This window comes from Mustela erminea, chromosome 1, assembly GCF_009829155.1.
Source record: "Mustela erminea isolate mMusErm1 chromosome 1, mMusErm1.Pri, whole genome shotgun sequence".
Classification (NCBI taxonomy): Eukaryota; Metazoa; Chordata; class Mammalia; order Carnivora; family Mustelidae; genus Mustela; species Mustela erminea.
Window position 1 is genome coordinate 151623882 of NC_045614.1, and position 17823 is coordinate 151641704.

The 17823-nt window shown below is 35.1% G+C and overlaps 1 protein-coding gene across 3 annotated transcripts in view; it reads left to right on the forward strand.

The window, feature by feature from the left end:
• ATR (ATR serine/threonine kinase) overlaps positions 1-17823 on the forward strand; it is a 96549-nt gene that overhangs the window by 32235 nt on the left and 46491 nt on the right. For all 3 annotated transcript variants that reach the window (XR_004286735.1, XM_032346879.1, XM_032346887.1), the window contains 4 exons: positions 2756-2849; positions 4240-4365; positions 14616-14822; positions 15794-15907. Coding sequence is in view for 2 of the 3 variants with exons in the window: in XM_032346879.1 (XP_032202770.1) it covers positions 2756-2849; positions 4240-4365; positions 14616-14822; positions 15794-15907 (541 nt within the window). In the remaining variant the exon portion in view is untranslated. The remainder of the gene's footprint in view (positions 1-2755; positions 2850-4239; positions 4366-14615; positions 14823-15793; positions 15908-17823) is intronic.

Genomic DNA, 17823 nt, shown 5'->3' on the forward strand with positions numbered 1-17823 from the left:
AGTACATCATGCTTAAGCCAATACAGATTAGCCAATATAGATTAAACTAATGTTATTTCAGTTGTGACATTGACCCATAATAATTATATTTAAAACATTTAGATCAGCAACTCAGAATTATTTTTCATCAGTTTTGAAAAAAGTAAGGCTAAATTTACCTTTCCTTTTTTTTTTTTTTTTTTCCTATTTATTTGATAGAGCACGAGCAGGGTGAGGGGCAGAGGAAGAACCAGACTCCCCACTGAGCAGGGAGCCGGAAGCAGGGCTCTATCCCGGTACTCGGGATCTTGACCAGAACCAAAGCAGACGTCCAACCAGTTGAGTCACCCAGGCCCCCCTTTACCTTTCCTTTCACACTTAAAAGGCAGGTAGTTGAATAACATGAGAAAGGTTAGGAGGTATGTTCACCTACTTTCTATAGCTTACCTTAATTGAAACTCTCATTACTTCATTGCATTAGCCTTTTAGCCAGCCTCCCTTCCTTTAGGCTTTTATCACATTTCTTATTGTTCATATTTAAAAGCATCTCTTGGGGCACCTGGGTGGCTCAGTGGGTTGAAGCCTCTGCCTTCAGCTCAGGTCATGATCCCAGGATCCTGGGATCGAGCCCCTCGTGGGGCTCTCTGCTCTGCAGAGAGTCTGTTTCCTTCTCTCTCTCTGCCTGTCTTTCTGCCTACTTATGATCTCTGTCAAAAAAATAAACAAAATCTGGGGCACCTGGGTGGCTCAGTGGGTTAAGCCGCTGCCTTCGGCTCAGGTCATGATCTCAGGGTCCTGGGATCGAGGCCCGCATCGGGCTCTCTCCTCAGCAGGGAGCCTGCTTCCCTCTCTCTCTCTCTGCCTGCCTCTCTGTCTACTTGTGATTTCTGTCTGTCAAATAAATAAATAAAATCTTTAAAAAAAATAAAATAAAATAAACAAAATCTTTAAAAAAAAATACAAGCATATCTTTTATCAGTATTACTATAGCATATGGAGGCCGTCTATGATTCTCCTAATTACTAACTAATGAATTTCAAATTGCTTATCTTGACTCTTAAGTCTTTCCAAAATTTGGTCACTTTTAACTTCTTTAAATCTTTCCTCAAGATTTTCCAAAACAGACTGTGCTCTAGCTTACTTGGATTGCTTTTGGAAGAACATACGTTACTCCCTTCCATTTTTGTATTTTACCCTGGTTGCTTTTAGCCTGGAATGTGTTTCTATACATTTTGAAATTGTTTCTGTGTTTACACTTACTGTTATATATATACCTTTGCTTCTGAGAATTTAGGGTTTAAGTACTACTTATTTACCTGTTTATACACGTATTACTGCTATTCCCATTAATCATTTTCAATAACTGTCTAAGGAGGGAGAAAGTACAGAAAAAAAGGTTAATGTAAGGGTTTTTTTTATTGTTTTTTTTTTTTCAGTTAAAATACTTTTATTTTGGATAATTTGAGTATAATAGAACAACATAACCACTGATCTAGATGACTTTTTTAGATACTTTCTTGGCATTATGTAAATAGTGTTATCTGTGCTTTTTATTTACAGCAATTAATTTTCTACCTTTTCATATTAAAAAATTCTCTTTCATTTAGTGCAAGTTAGAAGATCTTAAACTCCCTGAATAAATTCTTTCAACTTCCTTTATTATTACATCACCGGTGTCTAGCACATGATGGCACATGAGAGTTGCTTTACTCATACTTGTTACATAGATGAATGAAGACTAGAATTTAGAAATACTTTTTGGGGATTTAGGTATTATTAGAGTAGCCTCCATAAGAATTATTTATATCTATTTCTCTAAAATTTTTAAGGAGAATTTGTGTTTTAAGATTGGGTTTGGCTATGTATCACTACACTGTGAAACACTCCAAAATCTAGTGTCTTAAAATTATAGCATTTTTATTTACTTATAATTTTGCAGTCTGGACTGGGTTCAGCTGGTAGATTCTTTGGTCACTAGTATGGCTGCAGTCAGCCAGCAGGTAGACTTGGCTGGGTTTCTGTCTCTTTCCATGTAGTCTTGGAGCCTCACTGTTTTCATGTAGCCTGTCCATGTTGGTGGCCAGACGTCTTATGTGGTGATTTAGGACTCTGAAGAGCACAAATCAGAAGCTGCCGGACGTTTTTGACACTTAGGCCTGAATTGGCACAGCATTTTCCTCTCCCACATTCTGTGTGCTAAAGCAAGTCACATACCTCGCCCAAAATGAAGAGGAAGTGACTATATATGCATATCTATACAAAGAAATACAGTTTTATTCAGGGCCACCAATGTAAATACTACAATAGGGTGATTTTCTTAGATGTGATTATTTGCCATTGTTAGGAAAGATCATTAATCCACTAGCACTTTTTTAAATAATTTATTTGGGAGAGAGAGCGTGGGGGGAGGGGCAGAATGATGGGGGAGAGAGAATCCCAAGCTGACTTCACACTGAACACAGCCCCATTAGGCTCCCTCTCATGACTCTGAGATCATGACCTGAAATCAGGAGTCAGACACTTAGCCAACTGAGCCACCCAGGCATCTCTAGCATTTTTTTTAAATATTAGCTTTAAAATCTCTGCCCGCAGTGTGGGGCTCAAACTCACCACCTAGAGATAAAGAGTCACATGCCCTACCAACTTAGCCCACCAGGTGTCCCCACTAGCACTTTTAAGTGTGAACTAAATTGGCCTTCGTTTCAGCTTCTGCTTTATTTTTTTTTAGTACTCGTGTTCTTTGCAAATAATTCTTTTTCTTCCACTTAACTATCAGGGATGCTGTACAAGATTTTCTTCATGAAATATATTTTTTACCTGATCATCCAGAATTAAAAAAGATAAAAGCAGTTCTACAGGAATACAGAAAGGTATTTAATTTTTTGTTTATGTCTTAGGAGATCACTGATACAAAACTGTTCCCAAATTCCAATACTTTGAACATAGATTCTTTAGAATTAGATCTAAGGATAATATAGTCCTGTTCCAGTGGCTAATTTTGGCAATTAGATAGCCCTATCACAAACTATGATTTTTTTAGAAGGAAGTTTAGCCCTTAGATAAACATTTTATTACATTATGTAGAACAGAGAGCAAAAAATACAATACTTGTGACCTTACCTCCTAGGTCAATATGTCCCTACTTGTAGTCCCCCAAAGAAAAAGCTACCATAGCTTCATGCCCAGAAAAGCTGCTGGAGAATTCTAGTTATGTTGTGCTACAAACAATGGTATGAAATTGTAAAATCTTACTGACTCCTGAGCTTTAGAAGGGGAATAACCTGTAGTTCCATCATCTTGAAGTTCAGTGAATTCTCCAAAATTATGAAGGTGTTAATAGTGAATCCATAGAATTCTAGGACAGAAAGTGGAATACCTGATCTTGGGTCAGAATAGCAGAAATATTTACTGCAGACCCCAAGATTGGTCCTGAGGTCTTTATTTTCTCTTTTATTGGATAACTCATTATAGTCATAAGTAATCAAATAAGGAATGAATTACTCATTTGTATAATCTAGATTTGGTTCAAGGCTATTATATAGTTCTTTGTAAGTTAAGGGAAACTTGTTATTTCTAACTAAGAAGGATTTTTTTCAGATAAGTAGATTCTTTATTTGATCGGAATAAAATTTTTCTTCAGGTCCAAAGATTTTAGAATGAGGGGCACTTGGGTGGCTCAGTAGTTAAGTGTCTGCCTTCGACTCAGGTAATGATCCTAGGGTCCTGGCATAGAGCCCTGCATTGGGCTTCCTGCTCAACGGGGAGTCTGCTTCTCTCCCTCCCACTCCTCTTACTTGTGTTCCCTCTCTTGCTATGTGTCTCTCTGTCAAAAAAATAAACAAAATCTTAAAAAAAAATTTAGAATGAAATCCCTTCTGCAAGAATTACTAAAAATAACATATGTTATATGAAGGAAGAAATGGAAATTATTTTTTGAAGATTTTATGTATGTATTTTTGCGAGAGAGAGCACAAGTTTAGCATGAGTAGGGAGGAGGGGCAGAAGAGGAAGCCGACTTCTGGTTGAGCAGGGAACCAGATATGGGACTCGATCCCAGGATCCTGGGGTCATGACCTAAGCCAAAGGCAGACACTTAAGCCACTGAGCCACCCAGGTGCCCAGAAATTATTTTTTTACGCTGCTTTTAATTGAGGTATAGTTTACTGCTTTAATGGTAACTCTGTAGGGAATCCAGACTTTCTGAAATGGTTTCTGAAATCATTAACCAACATGGTGTGTATCTCTTTGTTCTGTATATAGGAGACCTCAGAGAGTACAGATCTTCAGACAACTCTTCAACTGTCCATGAAAGCAGTTCAACATGAAAATGTAGATGTTCGTATTCATGCTCTTACAAGTCTGAAGGAAACTTTGTATAAAAATCAGGTACACTAAGTTCCTATGATATAATTAAAAGTACAGGAAAGTAAGATGTTAAAGAAATTTGAATGCTTTAAGTTTAGTTTAAAGAAAAGTGCCAGGTTGTCACTTTTTGCCATATTTTCTTGAGATTCAGTAGATTTAGTGAAAGAAGTAATTTTTGTTTTACCGAGATTATCAGACCTGACTAGAATCACTAATCCATGAAATACTCTTTGAGGCTGAATACCAGGGATGTGCAGAGTTTTTTGTTATTATTTTGAAGGGTCATTATTTGACCATTTTGTTTTTGGTTATTGCATATTCCTAAATAAGGTTGTATGTGTACAATGGCAGCAGTCCATGTGTCTTCTTGTATAATTTCCTATAGAAACCTATCATATAATATCTCAGTAATTTTGCCATTTTACATTTTGACTGAATTAACTTTTGGTTTTAATGAAACTAAATTTTTAAGTTTACTTTTCATGATGGCAGTGAACTTTTTCTTTTCTTTGGCAACATACTGTAGATTAGTTCTAACTTTGATGACAGTGAGAACTGGTATTTAAAATAACTTGATCACTATAAAGCTGTAAAACAGAAAAAAATTACCGGAGATATTTGTTTTTGCATGCCAAGAACTTATATGATAGGATGTGAAAGCCTAAAGTCCCCTCATGAGTTAGGGGCTTTGCAAAACCAGGTTATGTTTGTTTTCACAATAGAAGAAAGCACTTATTTAGGACAAAAGATATATATGATGGTTATCATGCATATCACATGATGAATCAGTGAACTTGTAGAACCAGTGTGGGTAGCAGCCAATGTGGAGATGGTCCTACCACAAGTGGGGAGCCTTGAATCTCCTTAAGTGTAAGTTTTATGCTCTCCTAAGTCTAAGTCTACATTATCAATCTTACAGCCTCATTTCATGCCCTGCACTACTTCACTGAAACTATGTGCTTACTCCTTGCCCCAAACAAATCTCTACCTGGATTTTAGGTAACTTAGAGGGCTTCTAGCTTTCTATATTAATATAGGGATTTATGAATAGCATAGGATCTCTCCTCTTGGCCTCGAGATGTCCTAGGTTAGGTTATTTCTAAGCAGATGACATGATTATGACCCAATTTAATCTGAGAACTTAAAGAGATTGCTTATATTCTTAGGGAAAAGCCACAGCTGCCCAACTTTTGCTACCTGTGTCCCAAAAGAAAAATCACACATCTGGTAATAACCCTGACAAGCCTTCCTTCAACGTAGAGCACCAGTGCTAACAGATTAGCTAGGCAGAGTAGAAAATGTACTTGTAGGAGTCTTGAAGGTCAGATAGAGTCAGAATAAGATGTAATGGCCACAGATATTTTAGGATATTTTAAAGTAAGTTTTAATTTACTTTAGAATCAATTTATAGATGGATAAATTTAAAAGTTAGTAAGAAGAAAACTAAAGATAATGGCTCGGAAGGAGGCAGGGAAAATAAGAAAAGACATCCAGAGACACATGTGTTCCCAGCTATTTCCGCACAGGTAATGGCCTAAAACACCTACACAAAAAGAGAGAAGGAAATGTTTTTGTTTTTGCGAAGTATGACGAGAAGGTAACATCAGTGTTGAAAGCAATTCAGTTAAGTTCTAGAATAGCACTGTCCAAAACAATATTCTTTGAATATGGAAATGTTCTTTATCTGCACTGTCCAGTCGTAACTGCTAGCCACGTGTGGCTCTCATGAGCACTTAAGATGTGTGATTAAAGGGATGCCTGGGTGGCTCAGTTGGTTAACCAGCTGCCTTTGTCTCAGGTCATGATCCCAGCGTCCTGGGATCGAGTCCCACATCGGGCTCCTTGCTCAGCAGGGAGCCTGCTTCTCCCTCTGCCTCTGCCTGCCTGTGCTCGCTCTCTCCCCCTCTCTCTCTCTGATAAATAAATAAAATCTTTAAAAAAAAAAAAAAGATGTGTGATTAAAGAACTAGGTATTTAATTTTATTTCATTTTGTTCAAATTTAAATAGCTTCACGTAGATAGTGGCTATGATATTGGATATTGCAGCTCAAGAAGATGACTGAACCTATAGCGATATGAGAGCAAGAAACTGATTTAAGAAAACAGGGTTAGAAGTCAAAGTCTTTGTAGTGAATGCTGTGAGATCTGTGAAAGAACAAATGCAAAAGATACTCTTTTAAAAGTTCAGATCTTAACCAGAGGGAAAGGAAAAGATACTTTAGGAGTACATTGAAAGAAGGTGTTTGAAATAATTAGATCTGGGTGGCTCAGTTGGTTGTGCTGCTGCCTTCGGCTTGGGTCATGATCTTTGGGTCAGGGATCGAGTCCCGCGTTCGGCTTCTTGCTCGGTGAGGAGCCTGCTTCTCTCTCTGCCTCTGCCTACCACTCTGCCTACTTGTGCTTGCTCTCTGACCAAAATAAATAAAATCTTAAAAAAATAATTAGATCTGAAGTTTTGGTGTAATTGGCTAAATAAATAATTGGTTATAATGTAGTAACAAAGTAAACTGTAAAAGGTGATGAGACATTTAATAAGATAAGGGCTACTGTAGCCTTAGATACATGACTCTTTTCATGGACTGACCCTGCAGAAGCCCTCTTCTAATGGGTAGCCCCCAGAGGATCATTGACATTAAAGAAATAAGTTTATACTCCTTACTTTTAAGGAGGGATATACAGTTTTGAAGGCTATAAATGACACCTAAGGTCAGTGGATATAGCAGGAAATTTTTATTTCTGTGTCAGAAAAATCAGTCTATAGATCAAACTGAGCAACCATATAATCTCTTTCTGAAAATTGATACTACTCAGGTTGAAGTGAATCTCTGTGGTAAAATCCCAGTAGGACAGGTATTGAGGACAAAGTAAACTTTGCTGCCAATGCAGTATTCTAATAAAAAGACATATTTGCTAATGATTACAAATCTGAGAATGAGCCCATTGAAAATAAAGCTGCTATTATTATAGCAAGTATTACTCCAAGTTATACTAGGATAATGTTGGATGCCTAAATCTCAATCTCTGCATACCCTCCAAAATGTAAAGAGCAACAAGGAGAGCAGATAAATCCACACATAACATACCTTCAGCATAACTGTGAGGCTGAGAATACTATTAACTTCAGATTACCTGTAAGCAGCAGAGCTATCTGGAGCTCATATCACAAATTTATTTTAAGAGCATTTAGATTCTGAAAAGACTATATGAAAAAGAGGAGAGTGGAGTGGAGGAGCCAAGGATAATGAGGCAAAGAAAAATTCACCAACAAAGATTGTCCAACTCAAAAAGTAGGTCAGGATGTGGTATATCAGAGCTCTGGCTACAAGGGAGGTACTTTAAAGTGTGTAGATCCTAAGGTTGTCATCTCTGAAAATCATTATGTCTGGGGAGAACTGAAAGAATAGGAGGATAGGGACATTCTTTGGGTACTTAATTGTAAACAGAAAGAAGAAAGTAAGAGAGTTTTAAGATTCCTGTAGAAATAAAAAGAAATCTACAAGATCAAAGATGTGCCAGATTCTCCCTCTACTTTCCTTCCCCAGAAGCTACTCATGAAAAAAACTTTCACTAGGCTGACAGAAGAAAGTACTCATGAAATAGGAATCTTGCAAGCCACTGTAAAACCCTTACTCTTAGATGGGATTGGGAGGGAGACAAACCATAAGAGACTCTTAATCTCACAAAACAAACTGAGTGCTGCTGGCCGGGGTGAGAGGGACGGGTGGCTGGGTGATGGACATTGGGGAGGGTATGTGCTATGGTGGGTACTGTGAAATGTTTAAGCCTGGTGATTCACAGAGCTGTACCCATGGGGCAAATAATACATTGTATGTTAATAAAAATAATTTTTTTAAAAACCCTTACTGTTACTGCATACAGCTAATATAGAGGGTCTAAAGTATAAATAAAAATATGTATATTCTATACATACAAGGTTTTTTAAGACAAAAATTGAAAATCAAATCTTTTGGTTGATGTCAAGTCCTCCCCCAACCCTAACCATAAAGCAGAAGAAAACCAGACTTAACACTACAGCCGGAATTAAATATTTCAAGCAGTCATTTACAAATATGAAAAGAAAATTAAATGCAAAATTTAAAAAGCAAGGGAAATGGACAAAAACCAGAAAGATGGGACATAAGAGATGATTGAATTCAGAAAAGAAACTTAAGAAATGAAGATTAAATTATAAGGACCACAAGAGAGGATATATGTGGCTAAAAATTTAGTAAGGAGCCCTGAGGAAAGGCAGAAAAATTACCAAGAGAATTAAAATAAAGTTTAAAAAAGGAGTGAATAGGATCAAAGAAGTGGTTGAAATGGAAGGTTGGCAGATTTCACATACACTAGAGTTTCTGAAGAAGAAAAATAAAACAAAAGAATGGAATTAGTATTTTTTTGTTAGAGTGGCATTAATATTTAAAACTGTAAAAAAAAATTTCTGAAAGGAAAAGGTCTAAATCTGCATGTTGAAAGGACCCAACTGTGTACCTGAGAAAACTGACCCCAGACTAGTCAAGTCTGATAAATACCTTAGACTTTAATAATAAGAAAATTTCAGGACCTACATAAAGAAGTACATATTTAAAAATCCTTAGAGGAGTAAGAAAAGTAGGTTAGTATCAGACTTCTCAACACAGTAGGCTGAGAGGGTAGCAGCATTTTTTAAAATGTCAAGCATAAAGTATGGGCATAAGTTATGAGTAAAGAATGTGTCAAGCTATCCTTAGACTAACACAGGTAGGGAGAAACACAATTGTAAACATGTAAGAGTTGAAGGTATACTGTTTGTATAAGCAAATCTTCCTATGAGACACATTAGAGAACAGCTTTAGGTAATCAAGAGAAGACTGGGGAGACTTTGGCAAAAGGACCTGATGGTTACTGTTCATATATAATTATAGATCTAAGACTAGACCAACAGTGGGAACAAAGATGGAAGAATAATATATGAATGTTATATATTCTAATAAAGTAGAAATAATGTAATTTTTTAATGGGAGAAGAGAAACAATGAGACATAAATAAAATAAGCTCAGTAATTGTTGCATCAGCAAAAACTGGGAGTCAAAATACATTTCAAACTGGTAGCAGTTATAGAAGGTAAGTAAGAAAAAAGGACTGGAAACATTAAAAAAGGTGTTAGTATAGAGGATACCTTTAGAACAAAAGTATCAATTTCTCCCATACTAAAATAAATTAATTTTTAAAGCAAAAGAGAAAAAATACAGTAATTATAATACATACAGTGTTGTAAAAATAAAAATGACAGGATTGAGGCTAAGGATATCAGTCATGTTAATAAATGTGAAAGACCTTAAAAGAAAAAAAATTAGTAATTTGACTTACAATGCAAGAACAAATTCTTTGCTATATACAGGACATACATCTAAAAAGGATAATTTAGAAATGCTAAAAATAAAGAGGTGAGCAAATTTATAACCAATAAGTTGAAATAATAAGAAAACAGCAATTCTCATTCTGCTACTAGATAATAAAGATTTGAAACCAAAAAGCACTTAATATGACATAAAAAGGTCACTTTGTAATGGTAAAAGCCAGCCTTAATTCATGAAGAACATGCAAAATTCACAAAGAAGATACAACATATATATAGATAGATACAGATATAGATACAGATTCTACTGAATGAGCAACTCCATGGAGACAGAAGGTAGATAGTGGTTTCCTGTGGCTGGGAGGATGGGAGAAATAGGGATTGACCACTGTTAAGTACAGTTACCTTTTTGGGTGATAAAAATATTCTGGAATGGGGTGCCTGGGTGGCTCAGTGGGTTGAGCGGCTAACTCTTGATTTCAGCTCAGGTCATGATCTCAAAGTCCTGGGAGTGAGCCTCTCAGTTCAGTGGGGAGTCAGCTTCAGGATTCTCTCTCCTGCTGACCCTCCTCTTTTCCTCCCCCACCCCACCTGCATGCTCTCTCTGTCCTTTCTCTCTCTCTAAAATCAATAAATCAATCTCCAAAAAATGTTCTGGAATTAGAAGTAATGGTTGTGCTTGTATTACGCCTTGTAGATATACTAAATACTGATTTGTATACTTTAATAGAGGGAATTTATAGTATGTGAATTAAATTTCAACAAACCTATTTAAGAGAAGTCAGCACAGGAAGAAAGTAATAAAAAATAAAAGTGGAGGGCTCCTGGGTGGCTCAGATGGTTAAGCATCTGCCTTCACTCAAGTCATGATCCCAGGGTCCTGGGATCAAGTCTTATATCAGGCTCCCTGCTCAGTGGGGAGCCTCGTTCTACCTCTGCTTCTCTCTCTCCGTGTCAATCATGAATAAATAAATAAAATCTTAAAAAAATTAAAATATAAATTTAATGATATAGAGAACAAAAAACTAATAAAAATTTTAGTTCTTTGGAAAGCACTAGCAAAATAGATAAATATCTAACCTAATGAAGAACAAAAAGCACAAATTTGTAAATAGGAAATGGCAAGACAGAAATAACCATTGAAACAAAGGAAATACTTTTTATTTTTATTTTTTAAGATTTTATTTATTTATTTGTCAGATCACAAGTAGGCAGAGAGGCGGCGGGCGGAGGGGCAGGGGAAGCAGGCTCTCTGCTGAGCGGAGGGCCTGATGCAGGGCTCTATCCCAGAACCCTGAGATATGACTTGAGTTGAAGGCAGAGGCCCAACCCACTGAACCACCCAGGCGCCCCAGGAAATATTTTTTAAAATGGCAAACCACTTTGTACCCTTCTGTGCAAATATATTTGCAAACTTGGATATTTTCCCTGGAAAATATAGTTTATCAATATTGACTACAGTAGAAAGACTAGTTTCTATAGAAGAATTAGAGAATATTATAAAAGAATTACCTCTAGAGGAAAGCACCAGGCCCAGTGGTTGCACAGGGGGATTTTTACCAAATCTTCAAAAAACCAGTTAGTCCAAATGCTGTTTTAAATTATTTTGGAACATAGTAAATGAAGGAAAACATCCAGTTTTTTTCTGAGGAATATTATGTAACAGTGTTCACTAAACTCCATGAAGATAGCACAATACAGTAAAATTAAATTTCATTATCCACTTAAAAATACTGATACAAAAAATTCAAAGTGAAATATTATCAAACAATTCAGTTTCACATAAGAAAATAATAATACCCCATGACCAACTATAATTTATTCCAGGATTGCAAGGATGGTTCTTATTTTGTAGTTCGTTAATATAATTCACTATATTCATATGTCTAAGGAGAAAAGTCATACCGTTATTTCCATAGATGCTGAAAAAGCCTTTGATAAACTGTAACATCCATTTCAGATAAAAACACCCAAGAAAATAAGAATTGGTGGATACTATCTTAATACATACATGTGTATGTATATATTTGTATTCGTGCACACATACGTACACATACTTAATGAGAAAATAAGATGTATTCCCACTAAAGCAAGCTTACTCATTATCTCCACCGTAATTTAATATTGAGCTGAAAGTATCACCCAATGACTTTAGATAAGAATAAGAAGTCAGGGGGCGCCTGGGTGGCTCAGTGGGTTAGTCTCTGCCTTCGGCTCAGGTCATGATCCCAGGGTCCTGGGATCGAGCCCCACGTCAGGCTCTCTGCTCAGTGGGGAGCCTGCTTCCTTCTCTCTCTCTCTGCCTGCCTCTCTGCCTACTTATAATCTCTGCCTGTCAAATAAATAAATAAAATCTTAAAAAAAAAAAAGTCAGAGTCATAAAGAATTGGGAAAAATGTATATGTATATGGACATTTATGTATATGGACATTTAGGATATGATAAAAATTATATTTCCAATAATTAGAGCAAACAAATTTTGTAAAAGAATTCTTTTAAAGATAATTTATTAATTTATTTTTAAAAGAGAGGGAGAGAATGAGCAGGGGAGGGGACGAGGGAAAAGCAGACTCCCCGCTGAGTAGGGAGCCTGATGTGGGGCTTGATCCCAGGACCCTGAACCCAGCTGAGCCACTCCATGCCCCTGTAAAAGAATTTTTATTGGCAGAGAGGCTAATATACTTGGAAAACTAGGGAATTATCAATAAAACTAACTCAGATAACTAATTTACTAAGATAGAAAGATATAAAGTCAACATATAAAAAATAATTTTCATCTAACAAGCAATAACCAGGTAGAAGATCTGTTGGAAAATCCAACTTATAATAGTACAGAAAAAGATAATAAAGGAACAAGCATAATGAGAAATGTATAAACCAATAAAGAAAAACCTTGAAACATTCCTGAAGGACACAAAAATGTAGTAGATTTAAACAAATGGAAAGCATCCCATATTTATCTGGTAGGTTCTTAGGTATTACAAATGTTTCCGTTTTCTCTAGATAATTTTATAAATTTAATGCTATCCCAAAGGATGCCAAGAAATGGCTTCTTTTTTTTAACTACAAAAGTTCATACTGGGGCGCCTGGGTGGCTCAGCGGGTTGGGCCGCTGCCTTCGGCTCAGGTCATGATCTCAGGGTCCTGGGATCGAGCCCCGCATCGGGCTCTCTGCTCAGCGGGGAGCCTGCTTCCTCCTCTCTCTCTGCCTGCCTCTCTGCCTACTTGTGATCTCTCTCTGTCAAATAAATAAATAAAATCTTTAAAAAAAAAAAAAAGTTCATACTAATATTCATATGGAAAAATAAACATAATAATTGCTAAGACAACTCTTGGGGGGGGAAGCAACTAACTATGAGGGTTTAGTATCCCTACTAGACAGTAATATACTCTAGAGCCTTTATAATTTTAACAGTGTGATTCTGGTGCATGAATAAATAGATCAGTGAGAAAGAAAGTTCAAGTATAGACCTTTATGTATATGGACATTTAGAATATGATAAAAATTATATTTCCAATAATTAGAGCAAACAAATTTGTTTTGACAATTGGTTAAGCATTTGGAAAATGATAAAATTGGGTCCATATGTTAGAAAGCCTTTTTAATAGAGGAATTGAACACATACTCATTTTTGGAGTTCAGTATTTTTGCTGAAAAATGTAACTTAATTGATCTAACCTAGAAGTTGACACATTATCAAGTACATAAGAGATAAGTATATGAAACATTTAGTGTTTCATAACAAGTATTGCCTTGAACTGAATTTATTTCTGCCAACTGAAGTGATCTTATATTTTCTAGTGTTAGCATGTTAGTAAATGTTGATAATTTCTTGTATTAGTTTTGGTATTTATTCGTTACTAGCTAATTTTTAAGTATTTATATCTGAATTAATCTGTAATGTTATTTAAGTTATCGACTATTAAAGACTCTTACTGAGATAAAATGTCTTTTTATTTTTCTGTTGAAATGATTACTCTTGAATCATAGTTTTAACATGGAGTTTGAGATGCTCATGTATGCTTTACTTTTGGTAGAAAGAAAATAGTATAATTGAAGAAGTTTTAAAGTGTCACACAAATACAATATCTAAATTTCCACTGCCTTGAAAATAGTCTTTTCTTACTTAACAGGTTTCCATTACAGCATCCTCAGGAAATTGATAAAAAAGATTCCTTGAAGCAACATTTTGTTTCTCATCACCATGGAACCCTTTTCTTGTTATTTTTTTCTCCTCTGCTGGTTTTACATACACTTCAGTCTGCTTGTTTTAAATAATAGCTGTTCCTTGTTGACTTATTTACTTAAGTATCTATCCTCTATCCTTGAAATGTTACCCTGAGATCTTTTTTATTTTATTTTATTTTTTTTAAGATTTTATTTATTTATTTGAGAGAGAGACAGTGAGAGAGAACATGAGAGGCAAGAAGGTCAGAGGGAGAAGCAGACCCCATGGAGCTGGGAGCCCGATGTGGGACTCGATCCTGGGACTCCAGGACCGTGACCTGAACCGAAGGCAGTTGCTCAACCAACTGAGCCACCCAGGCGCCCTCTTTTTTATTTTCTTGATTGCTCTCTTACCTTGTAAATATATTTGTTATTGTACATAACGTATATGATATTTTAATTACTTATTTACGTGTCTGTTTTCCACTTGGACTGGGAACTTGTTGGAAGTCTGTGTTTTACTTATTTTTGTATACTAATGTAATAATACTCAGTAACTGTTTAGTGGATTAAGGATTAAAACTTCCTATAATAATGATTATAATCCTACAGAATGTATTGTGAACTATATTATGTGAACTCTGCAGATATAGGAATTTAATTTTGTTAATGTTTATGTCATATATTCTTAATATTTTAAGCTTTCTAGTTAGGAAAATATACTAGTTTATAGAAATTACGTAAAAATTTTCTTTCTGCTTTCAGGAAAAACTGATAAAATATGCAACAGATAGTGAAACAGTGGAACCTGTTATCTCACAGTTGGTGACAGTGCTTTTGAAAGGTTGCCAAGATGCAAACTCTCAAGCTCGGTTGCTCTGTGGAGAATGTTTAGGGGAATTGGGGGCAATAGATCCAGGTCGACTAGATTTCTCAACAACTGAAAGCCAAGGAAAAGATTTTACATTTGTGGTAAGTAATGGTAATTTGGAATGACAAGAAGAGTCCTCTGTCCCATTTGAATTTCTGTATTTCGTTTACAAAGAATTCTTCAGGTTATCCTCAGTGGCAACATGATCTAAACTAGACAATTTAGGTAACTTCAGAGTTTATTCCTTAATACTATGTGCCAGGATCTAGTGCCAAAAACAATAAAGCTAGAGTCCAGACTAGTGTGCTGTGTTCTTTTTAAAAGCTTCCCAACCTAATGATGACAAATAGTTAAAACCGAATTATTTAAATACTACTATTTCAACACTATTGCTAAGTATTTTCATTGGAAACTAATTTCTCAGGGTGTCATAATAGTGAATGTATAGAAAAGTTTCCATGGTCAAATATGTTTTAAGATATCCTGTAAAACAAAATCAAACAGAACATCTACTATATCGTTTAATGTATGCACTATGCACATCCAAGAGGAGGGTATGGTAAAATTACTTCTTGGAGTGTCTCAAATGACCAGGCCTCTATAGCATGCAATTTAGGAAATGCTATATGTGCAGTTTTCTTTTTAAAGGTTAAAAAAAAGAAAAATGAGGGGCAATTGGCTGGTTTAGTTGGAAGATCATGTGACTGACTCTCGATCTCAGGGTCATGAGTTTGAACCCCACATTGAGTGTAGAGATTACTTAAAAATAAAATCTTTAGCAACAGCAACAACAGAACAAAACAAAAAAGTGAAACTTGTTGGAGCTATGCAAGAGTCGATTGTTTCTAATACTCTTTATAAGTAGCCTAAATAGAGCCTTAAATTTGGTTTCTTAGGTACAGATTATGTCTTAGCCTTGATATCAAACCTAGTTTAAACCTTAGTGTCCTTTCTTTTTTTGAGTTAAATTCACCTAGGTAACTAAGTAAATTAGGTAAATTAACCAAGTAAGACACAGTACAGTTTAAAAAAATTTATACACTTTATCCATGATTTTTTCTTTTTTTTTGAGACTGGAGTAGAAGATTCAAGCTTCGCCTTTGGATTATTGATGGAACTAACAAGAGCTTACCTCGCATATGCAGATAATAGCCGGGCTCAAGATTCAGCTGCTTACGCCATTCAGGTAAGAGTATGTATGGTCGTACTGGCTTTGTGTTACTGAATTCTAGTAAGAAAGTTGTAAATTTGTATGTTGAAAACTTATTTTTGTAAGCTATCATTATCAGAGTTCATAATGATCATAATATAAGTTCATGACAAAATTTCAGAGTATAGAAATGTACTCTCTTGACAGATCATTATAAATACTTCAGAAAATTTTCAGAGTATTTAACAAATATATTTGTCTTTTCCACCACACAAGGAGATCATACTACTTATGATGTTCTGTAATTTGATTTTCTTTTGTATTCCATAGTCTGTATTGGGTAATTTTCCATTTCAGTACATAGGTCTCTAATTCATTCTTTTCAATAACTCAATATTCAATATGGATGTACCATAATTTGTTTAAGAAATTTATTTAACACACTTAAGATGTATTCAGTTTTCTCGCTTTTCTAAGAAATACGTCAGAGAACATACATATATTTCTGAGTACTTGAGTGAATATAGCAATAATATAAATGTCTAGAAGTTAAAATATGTCACAGAGCAAGTACAGAATTTACATTTGATAAATTTTATCAAAAAAAGTTTCACCAGTTTATACTTCTTTGACAAACCGGCCTTTTTCAGAATTTTTAATCTATCAATGTGACAGATGAAAAATAGTACCATTTTACTTGAATAGCATTTAATTATGAGAGAGGTATATCATTCTTTATATATTTATTGCTTTTTTTGGCAAATTTTCTCTAGATGATCTTTGCCTGTTCTCTTGGTACAGATTTAATTTTTATTACTATTTATTATACTTATTTGTATATAGTAGAAATTAACCCTTTGTAAATCATACATGTGGTAAATATTTTTCCAGTTTGGCTTTTTTGCCCTTTTTCATAATTTTTTTTCAAAAATTTATGTGTTTAAAAAAATTTTGTTTTGTTTTGTTTTGTTAGATATTCAGGTCTGGAATTCATGGTGAGTGGTTTGAGTTTCAGATATAAATTTGGAGGTATTCATTATAGAGATAGTATTTAAAATTATGATCCTGGATAAAATGATCAGGAGAAGGAGTACAGGTAAAAAGATTTTAGTAATTGAGCTCTGGGCATTGAGAGATCAGTGAGAAAAGGAGGGAACAGGTAAGAAAACTGAAGGAGCTGCCAGTAAGGTAGGAAAATGTGGTGTTCCAGAAGACAAGAAAGTGTCTTTAAGAGAGAGTGGAAGAATGAAATAGTAACTGGGGAGAAAAGAGGAGTGAAGATAGGAGAAATAATAGTATGCTTACATGTAAATCATATAATTCAGCGAAAAGGAGAATAGATGATGTAGGAAGGAATTGATATAATACTACTTTTAATAGAAAGATGTGGAACATAGTGTGCAAGTGGGGGGTAGCCTTAATTAAAAACAAAAGCAATTCATCTGTAGTAAGAGTAGAGAAAGCATATGGGCACTGATACTGATAATGCCAGTCTGGGTAGATATGTAGGTGGAAGTAATGGAAGTTTCTTTGAATCGCATCTGTTTTTTCAATGAAATATGAAGCAAGGTCTACAATTGTTAAGTATATTGCTCTTTTTAAGAGTATAAATGGTCCCCTCCAAAAAGAGAGAGAATTGCTGATCTACGTAAGAGGGTTTGTTATTAGCTAGAGTGACTTTGCCCCATGAAAAAAATGTGGCTTCAAACAAAATTTTATTATTATTTTAAAGTAAAATGAAAATGGATTCTGGATATTTTTGTATTTGAACTTTTCAGATACTTCCTTACTTTTATTAAAAAATACTAAATATAAGTATGAAGTATGTGTTTTTACTAGACAGTGCTTATATTTATAAATATTAGAAATACATCTATTGCCTATGGTCATGGTCATGTTCAGTGGAATTGGAAAGAAAGAGTAATTTGGTGATAAAAGATATAATACCCTAA